Genomic DNA, 23,518 nt, shown 5'->3' with positions numbered 1-23,518 from the left:
CTGGCTGACTTCTTGAGCCTTCCTCCTGACCTTATTATTAATATACTAACAGCTGAAGGCTTTTGGTAATGGCAATGCCACAGAATACAAGGCAGAGATCATGATCTCTTTTTTGTTGCATTTTGTGCTGTTATAGCTGTTTCTGTTTAAAAGTATTCAGATTCTAGTTTTCCCCCAGGAATTAACTTGTGTGCACACACTATACATGCACAGCCCATGGGTCAGAAAAAGAATAAGAAAACTTCAGTAGACATAGAAACCATATTTCACCAACAATTCACAAAAGAGCCCTTTCCAAAAAATGCAATACTTAATTGTTTTAAAATTATTCTTTTATTTCAAAAGTGGTACACAGATTTCTGTTTCCAGGAAAACGGAGTAGGCATACACTTCCCTACTTCTTCCACCAAGTAGAACTAAAATTCTTGGACATTATGTGCAAAGACAAGGAGATTCTGAAAGGAATAGAGAAGAGAAAAGACCAGCCAAGGACCTCAAAACCCGAGGCAGGACAAGGTGGTAACTCCACAGATCACCTCTCATGCCCTCTTCATGTATTCCAGACCTGGAAGCGAAAAACCAACAATCCATAAACACCGATGGGCACAGAACCAAAAAGCTCCCCCAAAGCAGTCTCTCTAACTAAAGGACTGAGAGAAGGGCAGCTTGGGGGCACTTGGGGGGCTCAGTCGGTTCAGCAACCAGCTCTTGATTTCAGCCCAGGTCATGACCTCAGGGTCATGAGATTGAGCCCAGCATAGGGCTCTGTGCTCAGCAGGGAGATATGTCCATGCAGAGAGCTGGGAATCTTCCTCTTTTCATCCCTGCAAGGCAGTTACCAATCCCCCTCCTCTCCACAGTGTTAGGGAAGACCACACAGGGAATCCGGACATCTACCAATAGACAGTGGTCCCCACAATACCACCTCCCTGCTCGAGAGGTATCAGCGAAGGCCAACTGGAGAGTCAGGACTTCTACAGCCCATCGGTAAGGAGGCCACCCTCAGCAAAGTGTTCCAGCAAGCCAATGAGGGCTTGAACTCCCATACCCGCCCAGCAAGTGCGAGCAACCCCTTCCTTAGGTAGCGGTGGGGAGCACATGGGGAATGTGGACTTTTAGGTCCCACCAGGCAGAAACAAAGCAGTGCCCCTCCCCACTTTCTCCCCCACCACCACTGGAATGGTGTCAAAGGAAATCAGCTAAAACAAAATTTAAATAGGATCCCAAGTCTTAGAGTGTCACAAAATGTACAGGTTTCAGGCAAAAATCATTTCTTATTTTAAGAACCAGAATTAAAAAAAAAAAAAACTGAATGAAAAAAGACAATAAACAGATGCCAATACCAAGATGACAAAGATATTAGAATTATAGGAAAAATTAAAAGAAGCCATCACAAAAATGCTTCAAAAATTATGAACATTCTTGAAATAAATGAAAAAAATGGGAAATCTCAACAAAAAAAAACAAAAAAAATTTATAAAGTCACACAAGAAGAATAAACAGAAGACAAAAAAATCTAATGAAAATTTTAGAACTGAAAAAATATAAAAGCCAAAATAAAAAGCTCCCTTGATGAGCTCAGCAGTAAAATAGAAGGGCCAGAGATAGGGAGAGTCAGAGGATTTTTAGATAGAATGATAGGATTTACCAAATCTGAATAGCAGAGTGGGAAAAGATGGAAGAAATGAACGTGTTGAGCCATAGGAGCCTATGACACTCTAACAAATGACACAGCATTCAAGTCATCAAACTCTCAGGAGAAGACAAAGAGGGAAGGCTATAAAAGTAGTCAAAGAAGGAATGGCTGAAAACTCTCCAAATTTGTAAAGAAGCAAACTGACAGATGCAAGGAGCTGAATGAATCCCAAGCAATATAAATAAATTTAAAAGAAAAAAAAATCTACAGCAAGACACATCATAATTAAACTACCAAAAACTAAAAGCAAAGAAAAAAATACTTGAAAGCAGCCAACAACAACAACAAAAAAAAGACAGCTATAGAGTTAAAAAATGAATCACAATAGATTTCTCATTAGAAGCCATAAAAACTAGGAGAAGGGGCAATACATTTTTCTAGTGTGAGAGAAAAAACAAACGATAAATCCAGAACCCCCAAATCTGGCACACACATGGGGAAAGGAGATCACCTGTGCATTGCTTGTGATAATATAAAACGGTACAGCCACTCTGTAAAACAGTTTGGAAGTTTTTTTTTTTTTTTAAGATTTTATTTATTCATTGGACAGACAGAGATCACAAGCAGGCAGAGAGGCAGGCAGAGAGAGAGGAGGAAGCAGGCTCCCCGCTGACCAGAAAGCCCGATACAGGGCTCCATCCCAGGACCCTGGGATCATGACCCGAGCTCAAGGCAGAGGCTTTAACCCTCTGAGCCACCCAGGCGCCCCTGGCAGTTTCTTAAAAGACGAAACATGCAACTACCATACTACCTAGCAATTACTCTCTTAGGCATTTATCCCAGAGAAATACAAATTTATTCTCACACATTACGTACATGCATGTCTGTAGCAGTTTTATTCATAATCCAACTAGAAACAACCCCGCTGTCCTTCTTCAACACATAAAGGGTTAAACAAACTGTGGTATGTCCTGTCACGGATTACTACTACTCAGCAGTGATAAGGAACAAACTACTGCTTCTTGTAACAATCGGGGCGAATCTCCGGAGAACTAGGCTTTAGGGAAGAAAGCCAATCCCTAAAGGTGGCCCTCAGTAGGATTCCATTTATAACGTTCTGGAGATGGCAAAATTACAGAAATGGGGGGGTAATAGTTCAGTGGTTGCCAGGGGATTGAGGAAGGGCTGGAAGTGGTGGGAAGTGGGTGTGGCCATGAAAGGGAACAATGGAAATGTTCTGTATCCAACTGTGTCGTGTCAATATCTGCTTGTAATATTATAGTGTCGTTTTGCAAAATGTTACCAGTGGTAAAAACAAGGTAAAGGGCACACAGGGCCTCTCTACCTCTTAAAAGCATGTGAATCCATAGCTCTCTCAAAAAGTTTGATTTTTTGAGAAAGGAAAAAAGTGGTACATACTCATGGGAAATTTCAAAATGCAGATTAGGAAGATCTAAGTTGGTTATTATACTTATATTCTAGTATACACGGTATTCATTTATTTGGGGGTTTTTCAACTGTATTGATCACTTTTAATCACAGCAAAAAAAATATATAGTTCATTAAATTTTCCCCTATACCCTTGTCTGAGTGCGTGGGAAGCTTTAAGGAATGACACAGGCCTCTAGAGCTCATGGATGGCTCCCTCTGGGCCAGTCCTTGATCATGGTGGAATTGATTTCTTATTGAGTACAAACTTGGAAAAACTCATTTTAATGGCTATCTCTGGTACTGTGTGCACAGAATTTTGAGGTCATCCGTGCAACCAAATAAGAATATGGTGATTCATTAGCGATGTCCATCATGGCGTGGGTCTCAGGAGTGGTATTATACCGGCCACAGATTTATCCTCTCTGCTGGCCAGAAGTTTTTTTGTTTGTTTGGTTGGTTTTTTTAAAAACAACCTTACACACTTCATGAGACAATTGTTAATAAAATCCTCTGTGCAAAGGTTCTTAGAAAACCATTCTGTGACATCTAAGTATTTTGTTTTCACATATAGTAACGATTTTATACAGTTTTCATTTTCTAGTCACTCTGTACATGGGAATAACTCCTACAGAAATCCACTGATCCAATATAACACCATTTTGGCACTAAAAAACAGGTAAGAAACAAAGAGTAAACAGGACTGAGAAACTGGCAGAAAACTTAAGATGATGGTTTAAAAAAATGAAAGATATGAAAGCAATCAGATGAACAGTAATGACAGAAAAAAAGAAATGATCCAGCATCAGGAGAGTTGGTATCCCTAAAATGGATGGACAGATAAAAATATTAAAGTAGTGTAGAAGATTGTTCTAGAAAAATCAAATCTGCAGATCAGAAAGGAACACAGTCTTTTGGGGAAAACTGTGGTGGAATGACTGACATATGGACATAGACTTCCAGTATGAAGGAAAAGCTTTTCAGACTGGCCAGCAAAGGAAGTCACCTAAGAAAGTAAAAACTTGGGGCGCCTGGGTGGCTCAGTGGGTTAAGCCTCTGCCTTCAGCTCAGGTCATGATTTCAGGGTCCTGGGATTGAGCCCCGCATCGGGCTCTCTGCTCAGCGGGGAGCCTGCTTCCCTGTCTCTCTCTCTCTGCCTGCCTCTCTGCCTACTTGTGATCTCTGTCTGTCAAATAAATAAATAAAATCTTTAAAAATATATATTAAAAAAAGAAAGTAAAAGCTCATGTTGGTATGAGTGACAGGGGTTTGGGGAAATCAAACTGGTTTCCAGTTTCTCCAGAGCATTGTGCCAAAAACTTTAAGTTTCATGTGAGGTCTGTGAAATTGTAAGAGAAAGAAACCACGACCTAAGATTTTAATACTCACTTAACCTGTCCTTGGGGGAAAAAAACTTAAGAACGCTTTTTTCTGCAGCTTGCATAGCAATGAATACTACTGTACAAAATTCAAAAACAAAGTTTTAAAGGTAAAAGTTTCCAGCTTCCTGGTGTCTAACTCCAGGAAAGTCTTTCAGGGAATCAAATACTTTGTGGTAGAAAAGTTTATGAATATTTCACCTTTAGGTATCTTTGTTTTGCTACGATACTTTAATTTTTAATTTTAGTTGCTTCTTAAATAGCTCTTATCATATGTTTTTTCTTTTTCTTTTTTTTTTCGTATGTTTTTTCTTAAGTTGTGTATCCGTTCTTACATCTGTATACAGATATAGCAGGACTCTAAAGATGGTCACCATTTATTGTTCATAATGGTAGTTTTTTTTTTCTTTCAACAAATATTTATTGAATGCCTACCATGTGCACAGCAGTAATCAAAACCCTTAACAGCCCTTGATCTCAGATATTCCATTCTAGCGGATTGGATCTAAATACAAGGATCAAAATATCTCAATCTCAGGCAATTATATGTAATGAATGAATGAAGGTATTTTTAAATTTTTTTTTATTTTTTCAGTGTTCCAAGATTCATTGTTTATGCACCACACCTAGGGCTCCATGCAATACATACCCTCTGTAATACCCGCCACCAGGCTCACCCAGCCCCCCACCCCACTCCCCTGTACCCCAATGTTCACAGCAACAATGGCCACAATCACCAAACTGTGGAAAGAGCCAAGATGCCCTTTAATAGTGGTAGTTTCTGGCTGAATGGTAGGGATTTTTTTTTTCTTGGTGGTATACTTTTTTGCCTAGCTAAATTTTTTTATTAAGTTTTTTATTTTAACTCCATTAGCTTGAGTCCTTATAATGAACAGGTGTCACAGATATAAAACAAGTCATAATTAAGTCTATTAAGAGGTAGAGAAATAGATCAAAAATTTTAAAAGACATACCAACAAGGGAATTTTGTATCTGAAAGAGTAATTTTAAAACAAGCTCCCAGTGGCCTTGTAAAATAGAGCAGCAATGATGGGTAACAAGTGTGGCCAGGAGACCATATCACACGGATCACACTCTCCTAAGTGAAGATCTGCCTGCTTTAATGGCTAATGAAGAAACACAAGCTTTCAAAGCTTTCTTGCAAAAACACTGAACTAGAAAGATATTAAAAACATAGTACGTTTATTTCAACTGTTCCTTTTCATAATTCATTGAATCTTATCACAAGTCAATATCTTCATTCTATTACCTTACTGAATACATTCATTAGTGTTACATAAAACTTCACATAGAATTAAGGAAGAATTAAAAGTACAGCTAAGAACATAACCATGATCTGTGTGAGATCATTCGCAGGTACAACACCCTGTCCCTGATGGGATTACTTTTTCTGTTTCTTGGGCCTCAAACTCAGATGCCCTTTTGTTTTAGAGAAAATAAAGCAGCTCCTCTGAGCTCTGTCCCACCAAGTGCCCAGCCACCACGTTATCGGTTCATGTTGACCCAGTGGTACCTGTCCACCCGGGGGAGAGCAGCGGGCCTCTGACTCTTGGGATTTTTATGCAATGCAGGATAAGTGTTCCCCAGGAGGCCCAGGCGGCCATCCGCCACATTCTTTTTGCGGGAGACATGGAACCAAGATTGAAAGGGTTGTTTCAAGTTTTCAACCTGGAAAAAAAAAAAAAAAAAAAGGTGAAAAAGAAGGTATGAAGGTCATCTCTGAAGTAATAGGCTAGACCGAAGTACTAAACACAAACCCGTAACTCAGAAGCTGAGCCTTTAGAAAGTACAGTGAGTACAAATGAATAGAAATCAAGGCTGCTGATGATCGTTGGAAAATGGTCTAGCATGAGGGGTGGTAATAAAGTCATGTCATACCTTTTAACAAAATTAAGTCTTTAATCCCACTAAAACACTTAAAAACAGATCTTCAAGTTTCTGTATATTCTTGGGATCTCTTCTACCCCACCCGTCCCCTCACCGACTTAACCCAAAACTGTCTAATCGTAACCTCTAGGGCTGAGGTCTAGAAATATCCATTTTCAACATCCCAAATGACCAATACAGATGTTTTGCAGAGCACACTCTGAAAAGACGTTCTCCAAGTGTATAGCTGGCTGTAGATCTGATCCCTAGATGAAAGGAAATCTTTCCAAGCATAAGAACAAAATTAAGGGTATATATGTCATTACATGATTTTAACTTTTATATGTGCAGAAATCTATAATAAACCGTAGAGTTTGGAAGCAAACTACAGAAAAAATACTTGCCAATAATATGAAAAGGAGTTAAAATATTTCTAACCTTTGAAGAACCTATAATAACATATTAAGGCCTTAAATGGTAAATGGGTGAAGAACAAATTCATAAGACAGTAAGTACCCAAAACATTTGGGCACGTGGCGATTGGTTTTTTTAAGTTAATACTTAATAGTCTACAACTGATAGTGTCTTTAGCAAATTATGTCTTTTTTTTTTTTTGAAAGAGAGATCACAAGTAGGCAGAGAGGCAGGCAGAGAGAGAGGGAAGCAGACAAATTATGTCTTTTTAAATGAGAAAAACCAATTTTAGGGAAAATGATAAAACAGACCCTTTCACAAGGAGCTGCTCAGAGCACAAGTAAACAAAACCTCCTCGAGGGTATTTTGGCCATATTCAGAACAGTGGAAGGTCCATATCCTATCACCCCATAATTCCATGTCTGAGAATCAAGTCTCCAGAAATAAATTAAAATTCTGTCATCTCTACAAGTTATCACAACAAAGAAATAATCTAGACGTCCGCCAATAGTAGATTAAGTACATTACAAGAGAAAAAATAAGTATTAAAATGTTAAGTATTTAAATTGTCTTAACATGCATAAGGGGTTAATTTCAGAAAACATACAAACAAGTATATACATACAATGTCAATAGAGGGTCTGTCTAGATCATGGTTTTTCAAATTGAGGGTTGCCACGATTTCTGGGTCACGAAATTCATTTAGGTGGTTGAAATCGATTTAATTGAATAGCAAATATGGAGGGCATTATGCCAAGTAAGGATAAGTATTGTTTCATGAAACAAATATGCAGATCTTTCTAGGAGTTGTGGTTAACACATATTTTATTTTATATTTTTTTTTAGAAAAACTGTTCTTGTGGTGGGATTACAGACCTTTGACCATTTCTCAATATTTCAAGTTTTCTACAAATGGTATGTAATTTTCTGCTACTGAGAAAGCCCACTAATTTTCAGATTTAATCGTGAAGGAATTTGGATTAAAGGAAACTTGTGTCCATATACTACACGGAAAAACAGTATTACATGAGATCGTGTAGCTCCTGAGCACTCAATCAAGTAGTGGAACTACATATAGAAGAAAAAATTTTTCCAGAATGTTACTGTTGTGATTTTAATCTTTACGGGTTTTTTTCTGTTTTCCACTTTTACAGAGAACAAATTCTTTTCAGAATTAGAACAGAAAAAAAGACAAAGCATGGAGAAGAACTGAAACTCACTTTACCTGGTAAATGCTCTTTGGATTGCTCACTTTAGGAATGATCTGCGGTTTTTTGTTACAACTCTCTTCATCCGAGGAAAGGCCAGAGTTGTAGTCCAAAGTGGCCCTGTTAACAGCGCAGCTGATCTGTTGGGAAAGCTCCCATTCCTCCCACCTGCCTTTAAAAGAAGCAATTGTAAATGGATGATTTTTCTCACCATACCTAAGCAGGAAAAGAAAATGAAGTATTCATTAGGGATTCACAATTTTACAAGGTTTTGTTTTTTTTTTTTTTAATCTCTACTCTCTTGTATAGACCACTCACTAATCTGCAAAAAGTCATTTAAAAAAAAAAAACAAATAGAAATGGTTTGACAGCAAAGCAAATTAAGAGACCTTGTGACCTTCAGCTACCACAGGGTTATAAATTTTTTTTTAAGATTTTATTTATTTATTTATTTATTTATTTATTTGAAAGCGCGAGAGACATAAGTAGGAAGAGCAGCAGAGGGAGGGGGAGAAGCAGGCTCCCCACTGAGCAGGGAGCCCGATGCGGGGCTTGATCCCAGGACCTGGGATCATGACCTGAGCCAAAGGCAGTCACTTAGCCAACTTGGCCACCCAGGCGCCCCACACAGGGTTATAATTAATGGGGGTTATTCTGCAAGGGCTCTCTTGGTGAATTTTTCAGAAAAAGACAAGAACTAGTTTCTGTCATTTCAGCTAAAGGACGGCATTGCAACTTCTCGCCCCCTTGATACTGCCTATAATACTTCTTCGTTATAATCTACGGTTGGCAATGAAGTGCAGGGGTTCCAGTCTGATTTCAAATACTGGGTCAAGTCTTTGTGCTTCTAGGCCATCCACTCCTAGCAGAAGTTCGTGTGAATCAAGTTTGCGTTGGAAACCTTAACCAGCCAGTGCCCTCGGCCGCTGCCGCAGGGCTGTGAGGGGTCATCTCTCACAAAGGTATACAGAGCTGACTATGCAACCCACGGTTTCTGGGGTCACAGGCACAACCCCTCCCAGGAGATTACTCACCTACAGCACACTTCAAAGGGATCCACCCATAGGGTCATCTCCTTTGGAAGTCCCAGGTGAGAAAAATCCACTTTACTTTCAGCACAAGCTCTTTCTAGAATGGGATCTTTATTCTGAGTATTATTTATCCTGATACACCTTTTAAAAGCAGAGAAAGCAAAACAAAGATGTGGCGACAGGCGCCTTAATAGAAGAATCATGTGATGGGCAAACAGCTTTAGTACTCACAGCTCCCCCGCAACCTGTGACCCCCACCCCATCCCCACCCTCTCCAGCTGGGTGAGTAGAACCATCGATTTTTTGACACAGCTACTCAGACTGTGAGTTACATCACTAAGTCACTCAATTAATGGGATGAACGTTCTCTGCGTATCTTTCCTGGTGAACACAAGTTAGAGACTGTGTGATCCACCTCACATAAGGGGGTTTGCCCTGTAAGTCTTCAACTGTATTTAAACTACATAGTTTTCGAGGACAAACTGCCAGCCGCTGCATCTCTTTCTTTCAAGCCCACATTCAAGTCAGTCTGAGCCCATAACACTTCTGTTGCTCAGACTCTGCCACCAGAATCCTTATCAATGGTGATCACTTGCTTGTGACGGACTTCCCTTTGCCATTGTCCACAGTGGCTCTCACCTGAAGGCTTGCCCTTTGGAAGGGAAGTCAGAGTGCCAGTGACTTCTGTAGGTTTCAAACAAGATCCTCATCAGCTTTTCTGCGAAGTCTCTTATTTGCTGTTTACTCAGCTTGTCATGTTTTTTCACTAGTCTTGTGACAAAGAAAACAGCTGTTGCAATTTCATCCTTCATGGTTCAAGAGAAAGGAGGAGGTCTGCAACCATCAAAAGGAAGCCAGGATAACGAAACAGCGCGTCACACTGGTTATCAGCATGGAATTGCCGTTTGGAAGTTTATAGACCTTATGTTTAAAATAGAAATCGTTTGCTAGTCCTTCATGAGCGAAATAAGCACATCAAAAGTAACAATTAACAAAACAGCCAGGAACACCAGTTCCTCAACTAGTCAGTTTTTAGTGTTTTCAAGGAAAAAAGACTTTTTTAGAACTTTAATACACGTAAGCAAAAAATGAAACATTATACAACTTAAGTTTAAAAAAAAAAAATCCTGATAAGGGACAGTAAGGTATACCCAAGTACTGCTTTTTAAAAACATGTTTACAGAGAGTAAAACATTTCAGGATACAGTAGTTCTAAATGTGACTCTCAGGTCACATGCTTTAAGTAAAAGTTTAACTTAGTCAAACATACATTATACTTGCCAGAAAAAGTGCTTTAGCCCCAACTGAAAATGAGCCAGTGTTGGAAGACACTCTCCCCTACACGTGTCCTGTTAGATTTAGGCTGAAGTTTATATAAGTCAGGGTCCCGGAGCCTGTCAGGTGCTTAACCTTACACAGGTGTAGCCTGTTAGGGTACTTAAATAGCTTCGTCCAGGTCCCCATCAGATTGCTCCCTGGTATAAGTAGAGTGAGTCCTTTAAAATCTGAAAATCTAAAAAAAAAATTTCCACTTGGATTTGTCTCTTCTATTTTGCCATTAAAGTCTTGTCTCCTATGATGTAGATTGAGAATCAATCAAGCCTTCTCCTCACACCATATCCTAACAGCCTATATTCCAGGAGTTTTGTCTCTAATGTTAACTGTCAACATATTAAAGAATTTGTCTTGGATCATGTATAAAACTTATGGCAACTTTCTTTGAATAATCGTTGTGTTGACTACACATATTTTTTGCTAGAATGTTTATTTGCAAAATAAGTAGAAGAGAACTTGGAGTTTATCTATTCTCATTGGTTCTCAAAGTGTGGGTCACTGACCACCTCGTTAGGACCCACTGGGCTGCTTGTTAAAAATGAAGATTGGTGGACCTTATCCCAGATCAACTGAATCAAGGCTTCTAATGGTGAAGCCTGCGAACTGGTAGTTCATGAGCTCTTCCAGGTGATTCTTATACCCACTAAAATTTAAGAACCACTGCACCTGGCATATAAGTCTTTAAACCCACCGTAAGCAGTCACTCAGGCTCTTCATCAGTGAGAAAGAATTCATCCTCTTAAAAGAAAGCCCATTTCATTTCTGAAGAGCTCCCAGTCCCAAGCAGGGTTTCCTCGCCCTGAGGCATCAATCCCTCCTAATGGAAGACTTGGTTCTTCCCTCTGGGACTGTAGACCAGACTGCATCTAAGGGCCCCCTGCATGAAGACACTTCAGATACCAGCGCGTCAGCCTCTCCTGAGTCTTCTCTTTTGGAGGCCGAACCTCCGCTTTTCGCTTTTAACAGTTCTTCCCCTAGACGCGTTAATCCCGCTTCACCATGCTCGGCGCTCACCCGGGGAGGAGTTTCAGGTATATCGGTAACGTTTGCTTACAGTGCGGAGCCCAGCGCCCCAGGTATGCTCTGCCATGGCAGGTCAGAGTGGGACTGTCGCCTCCCTTGCCTGACAAATACTGTATTTCTAGAACGCAGCCTCGGGTGGCACCCACCTTGCTGGCAGTGCGTCCAACCACTGCCTCGCACTCAACTTGCAAGTCGTCTTTTTAACTAATGCTATTGGTTTTCTATCTCTTTCTCTTCCTGCGCATCTTAAGGTTTAAGAATATGGGCTTTAGGGGGTGCCTGGGTGGCTCAGTTGTTAAGGGTCTGCCTTTTGCTTGGGGGCATGGTCCCAGGTCCTGGGATAGAGCCCCAGTCCAGCTTCTGGCTCAGCGGGAAGCCTGCTTCTCCCTCTCCCACTTACCCTGCTGGTGTTCCCTCTCTCACCGGTGTTCTCTCACCGTGTCTCTGTCAAATAAATTTTAAAATCTTTAAAAAAAGAGGGGCGCCTGGGTGGCTCAGTGGGTTAAAGCCTCTGCCTTCGGCTCAGGTCATGGTCTCAGGGTCCTGGGATCGAGCCCCGCGTCAGGCTCTCTGCTCGGCGGGGAGCCTGCTTCCTCCTCTCTCTGCCTGCCTCTCTGCCTACTTGTGATCTCTGTCTGTCAAATAAATAAATAAAATCTTTAAAAAAAAAAAAAAATAGGGGCTTTGGAGTTAGACCCGGGTGTGAATTGCAACTTTACGACTCACTTTCTGTGTAGCCTGGAGCAACCTGCTTACCTCCTGAACTTTCCGTTTCTGATCTGTGAAATGGGAAGGACAAGAGTGACCACCTCTCCTGCCGCACCTTCCCCCTCCTGCCAGGTTGTTCACAAGATTACAATCAATAACGCATGAACACATCCTGTCCAGAGAAAAGGGAATACAGCAAAACTGATTTAAAAGAAAAAAAAAATCAGCTTAGAATCAAGTGTCATGGGACTTGAATCCCAGTCCTCCGTTTACCAGAATTTAGGGAAGTTTCTCAGTCTCTCTCATCTTCAAAATCTCATCTGTAAAAATGGGGGTAAAAAGTGTGCCTCTAGCCTTGGAATCAGAGTTCCAGAGCTGCAATGCTTTGGAGGATTATGGGAATTAAATACAAAATGCCTAGAATAGTACCAAGTACTCTGTAAATTCTCTGTAAATGATACATATTACTACTACTACTATTATGAGGCTCTTGTCCAGATTGAATTATAAAATTGTATGACGTATTTAGCAGTGCCTGGCATATTGTAAGTCCTCAAAAAATGGTAACCTTTCTTATAATAAAAAGTTTATATTTACCATCTTATTTTAAGTCTTTTCTAATGCTTTGTGGATTAAATGGGGTATAAAACAATTACATACTGCAGTTTTACCTATCCTATTCCATTGTGTTAAGTTTAGACCATCACTATAAGGAATCAACATTTATTTGTGACCCAATTCTGTCATTCAATACATTCTCATATCGTTTTGACCACCTGTTACCTGTAAATTTGGCAAGAATGTATCCTGCTCGAGTAATAAACAAGTTGAATAGAACAAAGATCAAGCAGGGGCACCTGGTGGCTCAGTCAGTTAAGTGCCTGTTTTCGATTCAGGTCATGATCCCGGGGTCCTGGAATTGAGCTCTGCATCGAGCTCCCTGCTCAGTAAGGAGCCCGCTACTCCTTCATCTCTGCCCCTCTCCCCGTTCATGCTTTCTTTCTCCCTGGAATAAATAAATAAAATCTTTAAAATAAAAATCAAGCAAAGGGCTTTGACAAAATCCACATGACTCTAGAACACATTCCAATCTATTCTAGAGACACCATCCTATCAGTATTACTCTTCTGAAATTTTACATATATAGAGAGAGAATGGACTAGAACAGAGAAATAAAAATATTTACTTTAATGTTGTTACGAACTAAGATTTTCAATGTAAGGAAATAAGGATAAAAGTGTAAAATCAAGGAAATTAGGTAAAAAATCCTATAATGTTAAATCTGAAATGGTAGTATTAATAGGAACTTGAGTTTTTTTCCCAAAAATCTGTATTTTGGTTCTGTCCACTGAAAGGTCTAGAATCAATAAGCAATCGAAACACTCATTTTGTGGTCTCTAAATACCATTTCTCACTTTAAAAAATTCCTTGGAGAAATGGCTCATTCCAGTTCTAATTCAGGTAATACATTAGATGAGCCTGGAATGTATTTTACCAGAAAGCAACAAAGCTATGCAAAACAAGTGGGTCATGTCAAAAGATGTGAGCCTCCATGAAGAGCTCCCATTGGCCAAAGATAAGTCATTCTGAACAGTATAATAGGTACTGAGGTCCTTCAACCAGTTCCCCTCTTCAGGGTCAACACCATCATCCCCCAGCTGCAGGGACCACCAGATGCTAATGGCCCAAAGCTGCATTTCTCATTGGGGCTCACTCTCGGGAACCACCTCACAGTAAAGATATCCTCCCATCGACTGCGAGGGGTGGCCTGCAGTGCAGCCTTTGACTGGCTAATGTGGGGATACAAAAACCTGGCCCCCTCACAATTCCGAAGAGCCCTCCCATCCCCGGAGCTCCCCATAAAATAGACTGAGTCCTCAATTGCAAAGGTATCATTGGTCCACCTGTCCCTCCGCCTGGTCCTGTCTTTCTTACTCCCTTTTGGGTATATCTCTCAAGAGGATTCCCTAGTGAACTTTCTGCATGACGTTCCCGATCTCAAAGTTCGTTTCTGAGGAACCCAGTCTAAGACCGTTTGAACCAGGGATGTTTTTTGTTTTTTATTTTTTTAAATTTATTTTTTTGACAGATCGCAAGTCGATGGGGGGCTGGATCCTAGGACCCTGGGATCATGAGCCGCAGGCAGAGGCCTTAACCCACTGAGCCACCCAGGTGCCCCCTAGACCAGGGATGTTTTAAGGAAACAGTCTCTAAAATGGAATTTTGGAAGTGGATTACTCACTTGCTGGCTGGAATAAAAGCTTCATTGCTAGTGGTAGTAGAATATGGGTAAGCATGGCTCCTGGCAACCTGGGCTGGTATAACTTGAAACTTTCACCAGTTGATGGACAGAGATGAAATAGAGATACTGTTATTGGAAATACAGATAGGATTGTGCTGGCTACTGTCGTATCTTTGATGGTCAGGAGGTATGAGAAACGATCCCCTAAGGACTATGGAAATGGTGGCTGAGCACCTGGGTGTCAAGTAATGGCATGACTTAATGAGGCTAGCTCAGTCCAGTGTATTAAGTATTGAAGTCTCTACTAGATGCCCAAAACCTGTAAAAATGAAATTAAGTTGTGACTAGGACCTTAATGACCTTCCACTTTCACAGTATCTTACTGATTTCAACTTTCCACGATACATTTCTTACTTCCTTTACTCCATTACAAGGGTCTCCAAACTGCTGTACTTTGGGGTCACCTGAATATCTTTTTTTTTTAAGATTTTATTTATTTATTTGACAGAAAGAGACACAGCAAAAGAGGGAACAAGCAAAAGGAGAGGGAGAAGCAGGCTTCCCACAGGGAGCCCAATGCAGGGCTCGATCCCAGGACCCTAGCCTAGAATCATGACCTGAGCCAAAGGCAGACACTTAACAACTGAGCCAACCAGGCACCCCTAAATATCTTTTAAAGATACTGATGCTGGACATGGGTCTACCAACAGACATTCTGACTGAAGGGGGATGGAGGGCATTCAGAGCATCGGGACTTTTAAAAGCTTCTTCGAGTGATTTTAATGGGCAGCAAAGATGGAAGAGTATGAAGAACGAGAGCTCCTAGCCATTAAGGGGATTTCACATTTATCTTACGCGTCTGATTGTTTCGTAATGCCTTGAGCTTAGCAAAGGTCGTTATCACAGATTTCATCATTTATCCTCATCTTTTCTAGCCTTTGCTGAGATAACTTTCGCGAAGGTTGTTTTGTTGTTCTTATTTATGTTAGAAGTAAAAAATAATTGGAAAGGAGGACAACTTATCATACATTGCTGAAATAAAATTTGTTTGGGAGCTAAAGGCAACATATGCACTAGCATATCCTCAAATTTTTCCTTTTCGAATGGTTAGTGTTTGCATCTATGATACTATAGTGGTGTCAGGTGTTGAATAATTCTTTCATTCATTCACTTTCCCGGATGACCTACTGTTACAGTGCATTTTGAGTTGGTGCAACACATTAGCTGATGAGGCTTTGAACCCTCCCTGGCAATATTTTTTGCAACAGGCCCAGACAGGCCTTGGATGTTATGAATAGAACAGTAGACCTCCTTAGAGGTCAGAAAAAAACAAATAGAAACTAAACTTCATGCAAGACTTCCTTCAGTTACTTGTTTGGGTGGTTTCAAACACCTATCTTAAATCACCTCCTACGCATAATGACAACTGGAACTTCTATTATAATTGAGTTCATTCCCGACTATTTCCTGACCATCTACTGCATGTGAGATGCTTGTAAATGCCATGGGATTAAAACATTTTGTTTCAACTTTCCTTTCAAGGGGTTTATAATCTAGAGAAGGAAACCAAATATGTATCCAAGTGACTATTTGGATTCAGAGTTTCAAGATATGGGATACTCAAAAATCACTCCAAGTTTCCAGCCTCAGTAACAAAGACAATAATGTTTCATTGTAATAACTGCGTTCTGCAGAAGAGCTGGGAGAAAAAGAATAGTGGCTGGTTCAGATCCCATGTGCGGAGTTTTAGATGGCAATTAAACACTCAGGTAGTAATGCTCATTGACAGGACATGAGAATTCAGCAGAAGGTCTAGCTGAGGCCAGCCTAAAACAACCTCATGTTTAAGTAGAATAGGAAGGGGATGCTGAGGGGCGCCTGGGTGGCTCAGTGGGATAAAGCCTCTGAGGGTTTTGGCCATTTGGAATGAGGATGAACAGAATGGTGAGGAAGCACATCAAAGATCTATTCTGAGGGAGGCAAACCATAAGAGACTTTTAACTCTAGGAAACAAACTGAGGGCTGCTGGCACAGAGCTGGGGGGGATGGAATAACTGGGTGATGGGCATGAAGGGGGGCACATGATGTAAGGAGCACTGGGTGTTACATGTCACTGATGAATCACTGAACTCTACCTCTGAAACTAGTAATACACTCTGTTAACTAAATTGAATTTAAAAAATTCAAAGTCAATAAATAAGTAAATAAAATCTCTTTTAAAAAGACATATTTTACCTTCTTATTAAACCTGTAACAGAGAATCAAATGGTAGAAAACACAAAAAGGACCAAAATGATCTTGCACAAGTTAACAGTTTCCCAAATTACATTTCTTCCTTTAACATGAGGGACTTCAGCTCCATCACTAAGGCACCTTCAAGCCCCAGGGCTCGTCAGTAATGGAATAATGGTAAACCTTGAAAATCTGCTTCTACATTTGTCTCCTTGATCTTAGCTAAACTTCAGCATAAGATTGAAAATACTTATTCATTTAATAATCTTTAAAAATTTTAAAATATACATTGAACATTACATTCACGAGATTTTTTTACATACATTAGAGATTATTATTTTTTTTTAGAAGATGACCCTCTCAAGCAGGATCCAACACAAACAGTGCATCTTGGAGTAATGTATTTTATAACCCTCCCTCTGAGTTAAACTTCCCAGGACAGCTTTTTGCTCAATTGTCTTTTTTTTTTTTTTAAATGATTCTTCCCACTATAACATCTGATGCTCAGTAAACATTCACTGAATAAATCAATTCAGTGGTGGCTACTATTTCTTTTGATGCTCCATTTTTTGTCTTTTGTCTCAGAGGTAGAGCTCACTGGTTCATCAGTGTCCTGTAACATCCAATGCTCATTACATCATGCGCCCTCCTTGGCACACTTCACCCAGTAACTGCATCCCCCCAGGAACCCTCAGTGTATTTCCTATGATTAAGAACCTCTTATGGTTTGTCTCCCTCTCTGATTTCATCTGGTTTTATTTTTCCTTCCCTTCCCCTATGTTTATCTGTTTTGTTTCTTAAATTCCACATATGAGTGAGATCGTATGATAATTGACTGTCTTATTTCATTTAGCAAAATACCCTCTAGTTCCCTCCACATCATGGCAAATGGTAAGATTTCATTTTTTTTTTTTAAAGATTTTATTTCTTTGACAGAGAGAGACACAGCAAGAGAGGGAACACAAGCAGGGGGAGTGGGAGAGAGAGAGAGAGAAGCAGGCTTCCCGCTGAGCAGGAAGCCAATGGGGGACTTGATCCCAGGACCCTGGGATCATGACATGGCCCAGAGGCAGATGCTTAACTACTGAGCTACCCAGGTGCCCCAGTAAGATTTCATTCTTGATGGCTGAGTAATATTCCACAATTATATACAACACATCTTCTTTATCCATTCGCCTATTGATGGACATCTGGGCCCTTTCCACAGTTTGGCTATTGTGGACATTGCTGCTATAAACATTGGGGTGTAGGTGTCCCTTTGAATCACTGTTTATATCCTTTGGATAAATACCTTGTAGTGCAAATGCTGGGTCATAGGGTACCTCTATTTTTAACTTTTTGAGGAGTCTCCATACTGTTTTCCAGAGTGGCTGTACCAGCTTGCATTCCCACCAACAGTGTAAGACTCTCCCCTGCATATACCTTCACTGGATTTTTGATGTGATAGCTGGTCTTACCATCAGACCTATTTGATTTCCTTAGCATCCCTTCCTTAAGTTGCAAATTACATCCATTTGCAAAAGCATATAGTTGTTAATGAGGAAAAAAAATACAGATGTTGTAGCAAAAATCCCACTTCTGACAGTGCATTTTTTTAATAACTGCAAGAAATCACCATTTTATAAAGCGATGAATTATTCTACAAAGAACTCTTGAGTCCCGTTATGTTCAAATCACATATTAAGGAAGTTACACTCATTGTTGAAACAAAATCGCATATGCTAAAATGTTACCTGATAAAATTCTACAGTTATGCAATGTTAATTTGAACTCAAAGAAATTAAGTTTTGAGCTGCCTAATCTATTAAGCAAAACATTTACTGATAAGCTAAATGAATCAAACTATATGACGCTTCTTTTTCATAAAATTACCATGCAAGTGTATTTACCACAAGCCTTTTTCCTACTTCATGTGTATTTTCTATGTGCATTATTGAGCAATCATAATGTAAGTGGCATCGTGCTACAAGGACCAAAAATACATAATATAGTCAGTGTAGTCATACATATATGAAACACATCAAGTTGGAAACCAAGAGAGTCCACTGCAAACAACTCAGGATGTAAGACAATGTATACACAGGGCTCTGTACTAGTATAATAAATGTGTGTTACATACACCAGTACTCTCTACTATTACAAAATGCTAATTCCAAAAATGCAGTTAGAGCACTGGAGAATACTATTCTCTTACTAATGGAAGGTGCTAATTGCAGAGTGCTATACTAAGTGCAGAAGGAGTTAGAGAAGGAAAAGCTCACGATGAGGCTCCAGGCTCCAAGGAAGATTGTACCCAGGAAGTAGGAATGAAGCTAGAGATTTAAACAAGCTACAGGTGAGCTAAGAGGGAAAGACAGTATGAACTTGATAAAATGTTTGAACTTGATGACATCCTTGCTATGTGCTCTATGGATATAGAGGAAATAAAGACAACAAATCAGAATTATGTGATTCTTTTTAGAGTTATATAATTCTTTAAAACTAAAGAATATAAACCCCACTTAGAAAAAAGGCTTAAGTGCCAAATGGGGAGAATAGAAATAGAAACAAGAATAAGTAGACTTAAAGGAATGGCATAAAGTATTTTCATGCTGATGAATGTATTAACAAGATAATCGGTCAATTTCCTGCTTTTGGCTTCATATAGTTACAGAACACATTCTATATCTTTTTTTTTTTAAGATTTTATTTATTTATTTGAGAGAGAATGAGTGAGAGAGAGCATGAGAGAGGAGAAAGTCAGAGGGAGAAGCAGACTCCCCGTGGAGCTGGGAGCCCAATGCGGAAGTCCGGGATCATGACCTGAGCGGAAGGCAGTCGCTCAACCAACTGAGCCTCCCAGGCGCCCTCTAGAGCTCTTAAAAACAGACTTTCTTCAACTGCATACTCAGATGACCTGAAATTACCTCTATAAACATGAAAAATCTACAAGAGGCTTTTTGGAGAGGGGACAGGGGCTAACCAGTGGTGGGAAGCAGCCAGGAAAGTTCATCTGTTTCCTAATAGTCCAGAGAAGTGCATGGACCCCTCACTGCCTCCATAGATAAAGCCCTGAGATGAACATTCTGGAAGAGTGGGTACAGTCATCTGCTGTCCACTGATCAAACCTCATGATGCGGTGGTGGCCAGGCAGCTGTTTCCCTTGAATTCACATGCGTATACAACCCCGTTTATAACAGCTTGGCTTCCCTGGGAGTCTTCTCTCCTGCTTCTAGTGGGCTCAAGACCTACTTCGTATCCCACCCCTTACAGAGCACACGGATACAAGCAAAGCTGGTCCCGAGCCTTCTGCTTTCCTCACTCTGTTTTCTATTCAAGAACCTCACCCCCACCCCTCTCCTGGTCCCCTGCTCTGTCCTGGGTGGACCAAGCAGATGTCAGATGTTCATTCATCCTCAGACTTCAACGGTTGCCACTTAGGAAATGACTAAATCTCTCCTTTCAAGGGTTGCAGCCCCCAACATCCAACTCCACCAATGTCCTTTGATCACCTAAACTAAACATGCCATGATTAGCCTCTGACTAGGTTTGCTCCCAGGGTCTTGGTTTGTCATTGGAACCTGGAGGTTCATCTTGTTGTCTCTTTGCTTCAATCAGTCACCAGGTCCTACGCCATTTCCTTCCCAAAGTCTCTCCTGTTCATACCATTTCTCTACATCACGTCATACCTAGGTCCTTAAAATAATTGCTCAAATGGACACTAAGGCTTCCCGCTCTCCCTCTTCTAACCCACGCCTCTTTATTAATCTCCACAGAACAACATATCGTGTAAGTCATGGGCCCCCGCAGTCAAGAGAATGAGATTCAAATTCCGTGGCCTGACACCCATGTTCCTCCATGATCTATCTCCTCTGTAACTACCTCTCTAATCTTATTTCCCTAAGCGGAGACACACTCATAGCTCTCCCAACTGACCAGGTATTATGGTCTCCATGAACTGACTGGTATCTTTCCTTCACAACTTGCTCGTTCTACCAAGAACACCCCCCTTTGTCTTCTTTTATCTGTGTCCTACTTTTCCTTCTGGACCCAGCTTGACCCCACATTTTCCATATAGATTTTTCTGTGTCCCTACCTTCAGTGATTTGCTTTGTCTTTTTTCCTAAATAGTGGCAATAATGAAGCTTACATAAACTGTGCAGCCACTATAAAAAACAGTATGAAGATTCCTCCAAAACATAAAAATTAAAGTACCATATGATGCAATCATTCTAATTCTGGGTATTTGTCTGAAGAAAACAAAAACACTAATTTGAAGACATACATGCACCACTATATTTATTGCAGCATTATTTACAATAGCCAAGATATGGAAGCGACCCAAGTGTCCATCAACAGAAGGATAAATAAAAAAGATGTGTATATATAGATACATAATAGAATATTACTCAGCCATAAAAAAGAAGGAAATCTTGTAATTCATCTCAATAGGGATGGACCTAGAGGGATTATGCTAAGTGTAGTAAGTCCAACAAAGGAAATACCATACGATTTCAGTTATATATGGAATCTAAAAAATGAAACAAAAAACAAAGAGATTCATAAATACAGAGAACAAGCTGGTGGTTGCCAGAAGGGAGAAGAGTGGGGAAATGGGCAAAATAGGTAAAGGGGATTAAAAGGTACAGATTTCCAATTATAAAGTAAGTCATAGGGATGAAAAATACAATATGTTGTATTCCCTAAATATAGGGAAACTATTCAATAATACTGTGCTAACTCGGTATGGTGGTGCATGATAGCTACACTTGAAGTATTTCATAATGTATGTAATTGTCAAATCACTATATTGTACACCTGAAACTAATACTATATGTCAATGATCTTTTAAGATTTTATTTACTTATTTACTTATTTATTTGAGAGAGAGACCAAGCATGAGAAGGGGGAAGGGGCAGATTCCTTGCTGAGTAGGGAGCCACATGGGGCTCAATCCCAAGACCCTGAGATCATGATCTGAGCCAAAGGCAGACACTTAATGACTAAGCCACCCAGGCGCCCTGTATATGTCAATTATCTTTAATTAAAAATTTAAAAAGTAAAATTAAAAACTAATTTTAAAACAATGAAGCTTAAATTAGTATTTAGAAGTCTTAAAGTATCTATTAATCTAACAATCTTGCTATTTAATATAATTATATAATATAAATATATAAATAACATTAGTTATATATTAATATTGATGTAATTACTAAACTATAGCTATTTTAATTACCTGTGTACGCAAATTGTCTCTCTCTCCAATTAGACCATAAATCCCTAGACTGTGTTCTCTCAAGATGGTAAGTAAGCAACAGGTTTGCTCCTACTGTTGAAGCCTTAAGAGCTCAAGCAACTTTAATTATAAAGCCTATTTTTTAGATTGTTTCTGATTTACTAAAAGATAATTAACATTTTCATACTGAAAGCAACAGTATTGATTAATCAATAACTACAAGAAACTAATGAAGAATCTGGTATACTCGTACTAATAAGAGCACAATGAAATGGAAACAGAAGAAAGAAATTATAAAAATTCCTGACAGTTCATTTTAGCTAGAAAGTCTCCTCTCACAATTGAACAGATTCATTGATTTTTAACTCTTAAAAAGGCATTAAGTTGATGTCAACCTCATCTTGAATCAACATATAAACTAGTTCCTAAATATGGTATCATGAATGTTAATAAGGTAGTCTGACATTTATTGATCTATATAAAAATCAAGACATGGTTTTCTAATTCCTAAGAGAAAATATGTATATAGAAAATACATTTTAAAAGAAGCTTCTAGGGGTTCCTGGGTGTCTCAGTCATTAAGGATCTGCCTTGGGCTTGGGTTGTGATCTCTGGGTCCTGGGATCGAGCCCTGCATCGGGCTCCCTGCTCAGCGGGAAGCTTGCTTCTCCCTCTCCCACTCCCCCTGCTTGTGTTCCCTCTTTTGCCATGTCTCTCTCTGTCAAAGAAATAAATAAAATCTTTTAAAATATATATTTAAAAAGAAGCTGCTAAAGTCCAGTAATTTCTAATCAGTCTGATTCTTCACTTCTTCCTCTGGAACAACATCCTCCAAAAGCTACAGAAAATAGAAAATGTTCAGATGGTGTGTCCATGTGTGTTAAGAGAGTAAGTTTGTCTCCGTCTTTTGTAATTCCCAATCCCCATCACTCTAGTGTTTTTTCAAGGAGTGATAACTTTAACCAATACAAATTCTCCAAAGCTAAAGCAGAAGGTATGTGTGTTCTCTACTCTTCTGTTCCTAATCATCAACCTCATCTCCCCTCCTTGGCACTCCTTTCCCAACACCCGAATCACCAAAAGCCCAGAAATTCAATAAAACAATAAACAGTCTCTCTGAAAGTTACCTTCCTGGTTTTGTCTAAAACAAATGCAATCTTCTGTTTGGTCATTTAAAACACCACAAGCATTCTTACTTAGATTAAATCATGGGTCTCCCTGGTCTCCAGGCATGCCTAGACATGAACCATAAAGGGAATGAGATCCTTGGAGTTTCTGTAGTAACTACAGGCCAAATCAACAGCAACCCTAAGAACAAGCATTCTTTTAAAACACATGCACACACATACACACACACACACAGGACAAGGCCACACACAAATTTTTTTCTCATTATTTTACTTCTTTTAGTTGCACGACCTGCAAAATAGGCTGCATTTTTAAAAAATTGATTTCTGGATGCAATGCATCTTGATGACTTTTACACACATTGTCTTTATTTTTTAAATTATCTTGGAAGAAAATCTTTAAAAATATAAATTTCAAGGCATCTACTGCAACCACGACCTTGGAAGGCAGCATTCCAGCCCGGGTAAGAAACGCTAAGATGCAACTAATAATCATAAAACGTCCATCAGAAGAGGTATTTAATATCGTATTGGGTAAAGTGACTAACAATTTGAAAAAAACAGGATTGTTTTTGTAATTATGTCCTGACCAAAACTTGTAAGTCTGCCTATGGCTAATGGAATGGAAGCTATTTCACTCCTGCATTTATGTA

The 23,518-nt window shown here is 39.6% G+C and overlaps 1 protein-coding gene across 1 annotated transcript; it reads right to left on the bottom strand.

Annotated features, from left to right (window-relative positions):
• Nucleotides 1-5,949: 5,949 nt before the first annotated feature.
• Nucleotides 5,950-9,962, bottom strand: LOC111153668 (BTG anti-proliferation factor 4). The gene is made up of 4 exons (XM_022512816.1): nt 9,623-9,962; nt 8,987-9,124; nt 7,970-8,168; nt 5,950-6,132 (listed from the first exon to the last, which is right to left on the bottom strand). The coding sequence occupies exons 1-4, from the start codon at nt 9,793-9,795 to the stop codon at nt 5,950-5,952; spliced, it is 693 nt and encodes a 230-aa protein (XP_022368524.1). The 5' UTR covers nt 9,796-9,962.
• Between the last annotated feature and the right edge of the window lie 13,556 nt (nt 9,963-23,518).

Source organism: Enhydra lutris, unplaced genomic scaffold, assembly GCF_002288905.1.
Source record: "Enhydra lutris kenyoni isolate GAN:26980312 unplaced genomic scaffold, ASM228890v2 scaffoldscaffold34, whole genome shotgun sequence".
Taxonomy (NCBI): domain Eukaryota; kingdom Metazoa; phylum Chordata; class Mammalia; order Carnivora; family Mustelidae; genus Enhydra; species Enhydra lutris.
The sequence above is the reverse complement of the archived record's forward strand: the minus strand, read 5'-3'. Positions and strand labels throughout refer to the sequence as shown.

Coding starts and splice junctions, on each gene's coding strand:
- LOC111153668 (XM_022512816.1), bottom strand. CDS start 9,795: ATGAAGGATGAAATTGCAACAGCTGTTTTCTTTGTCACAAGACTAGTG. Junction 9,125..9,622: donor TCCAAAGGGCAAGCCTTCAG/GTGAGAGCCACT, acceptor TGCTTTTAAAAG/GTGTATCAGGATAAATAATA. Junction 6,133..7,969: donor ATCCAAAGAGCATTTACCAG/GTAAAGTGAGTT, acceptor TTTTTTTTCCAG/GTTGAAAACTTGAAACAACC.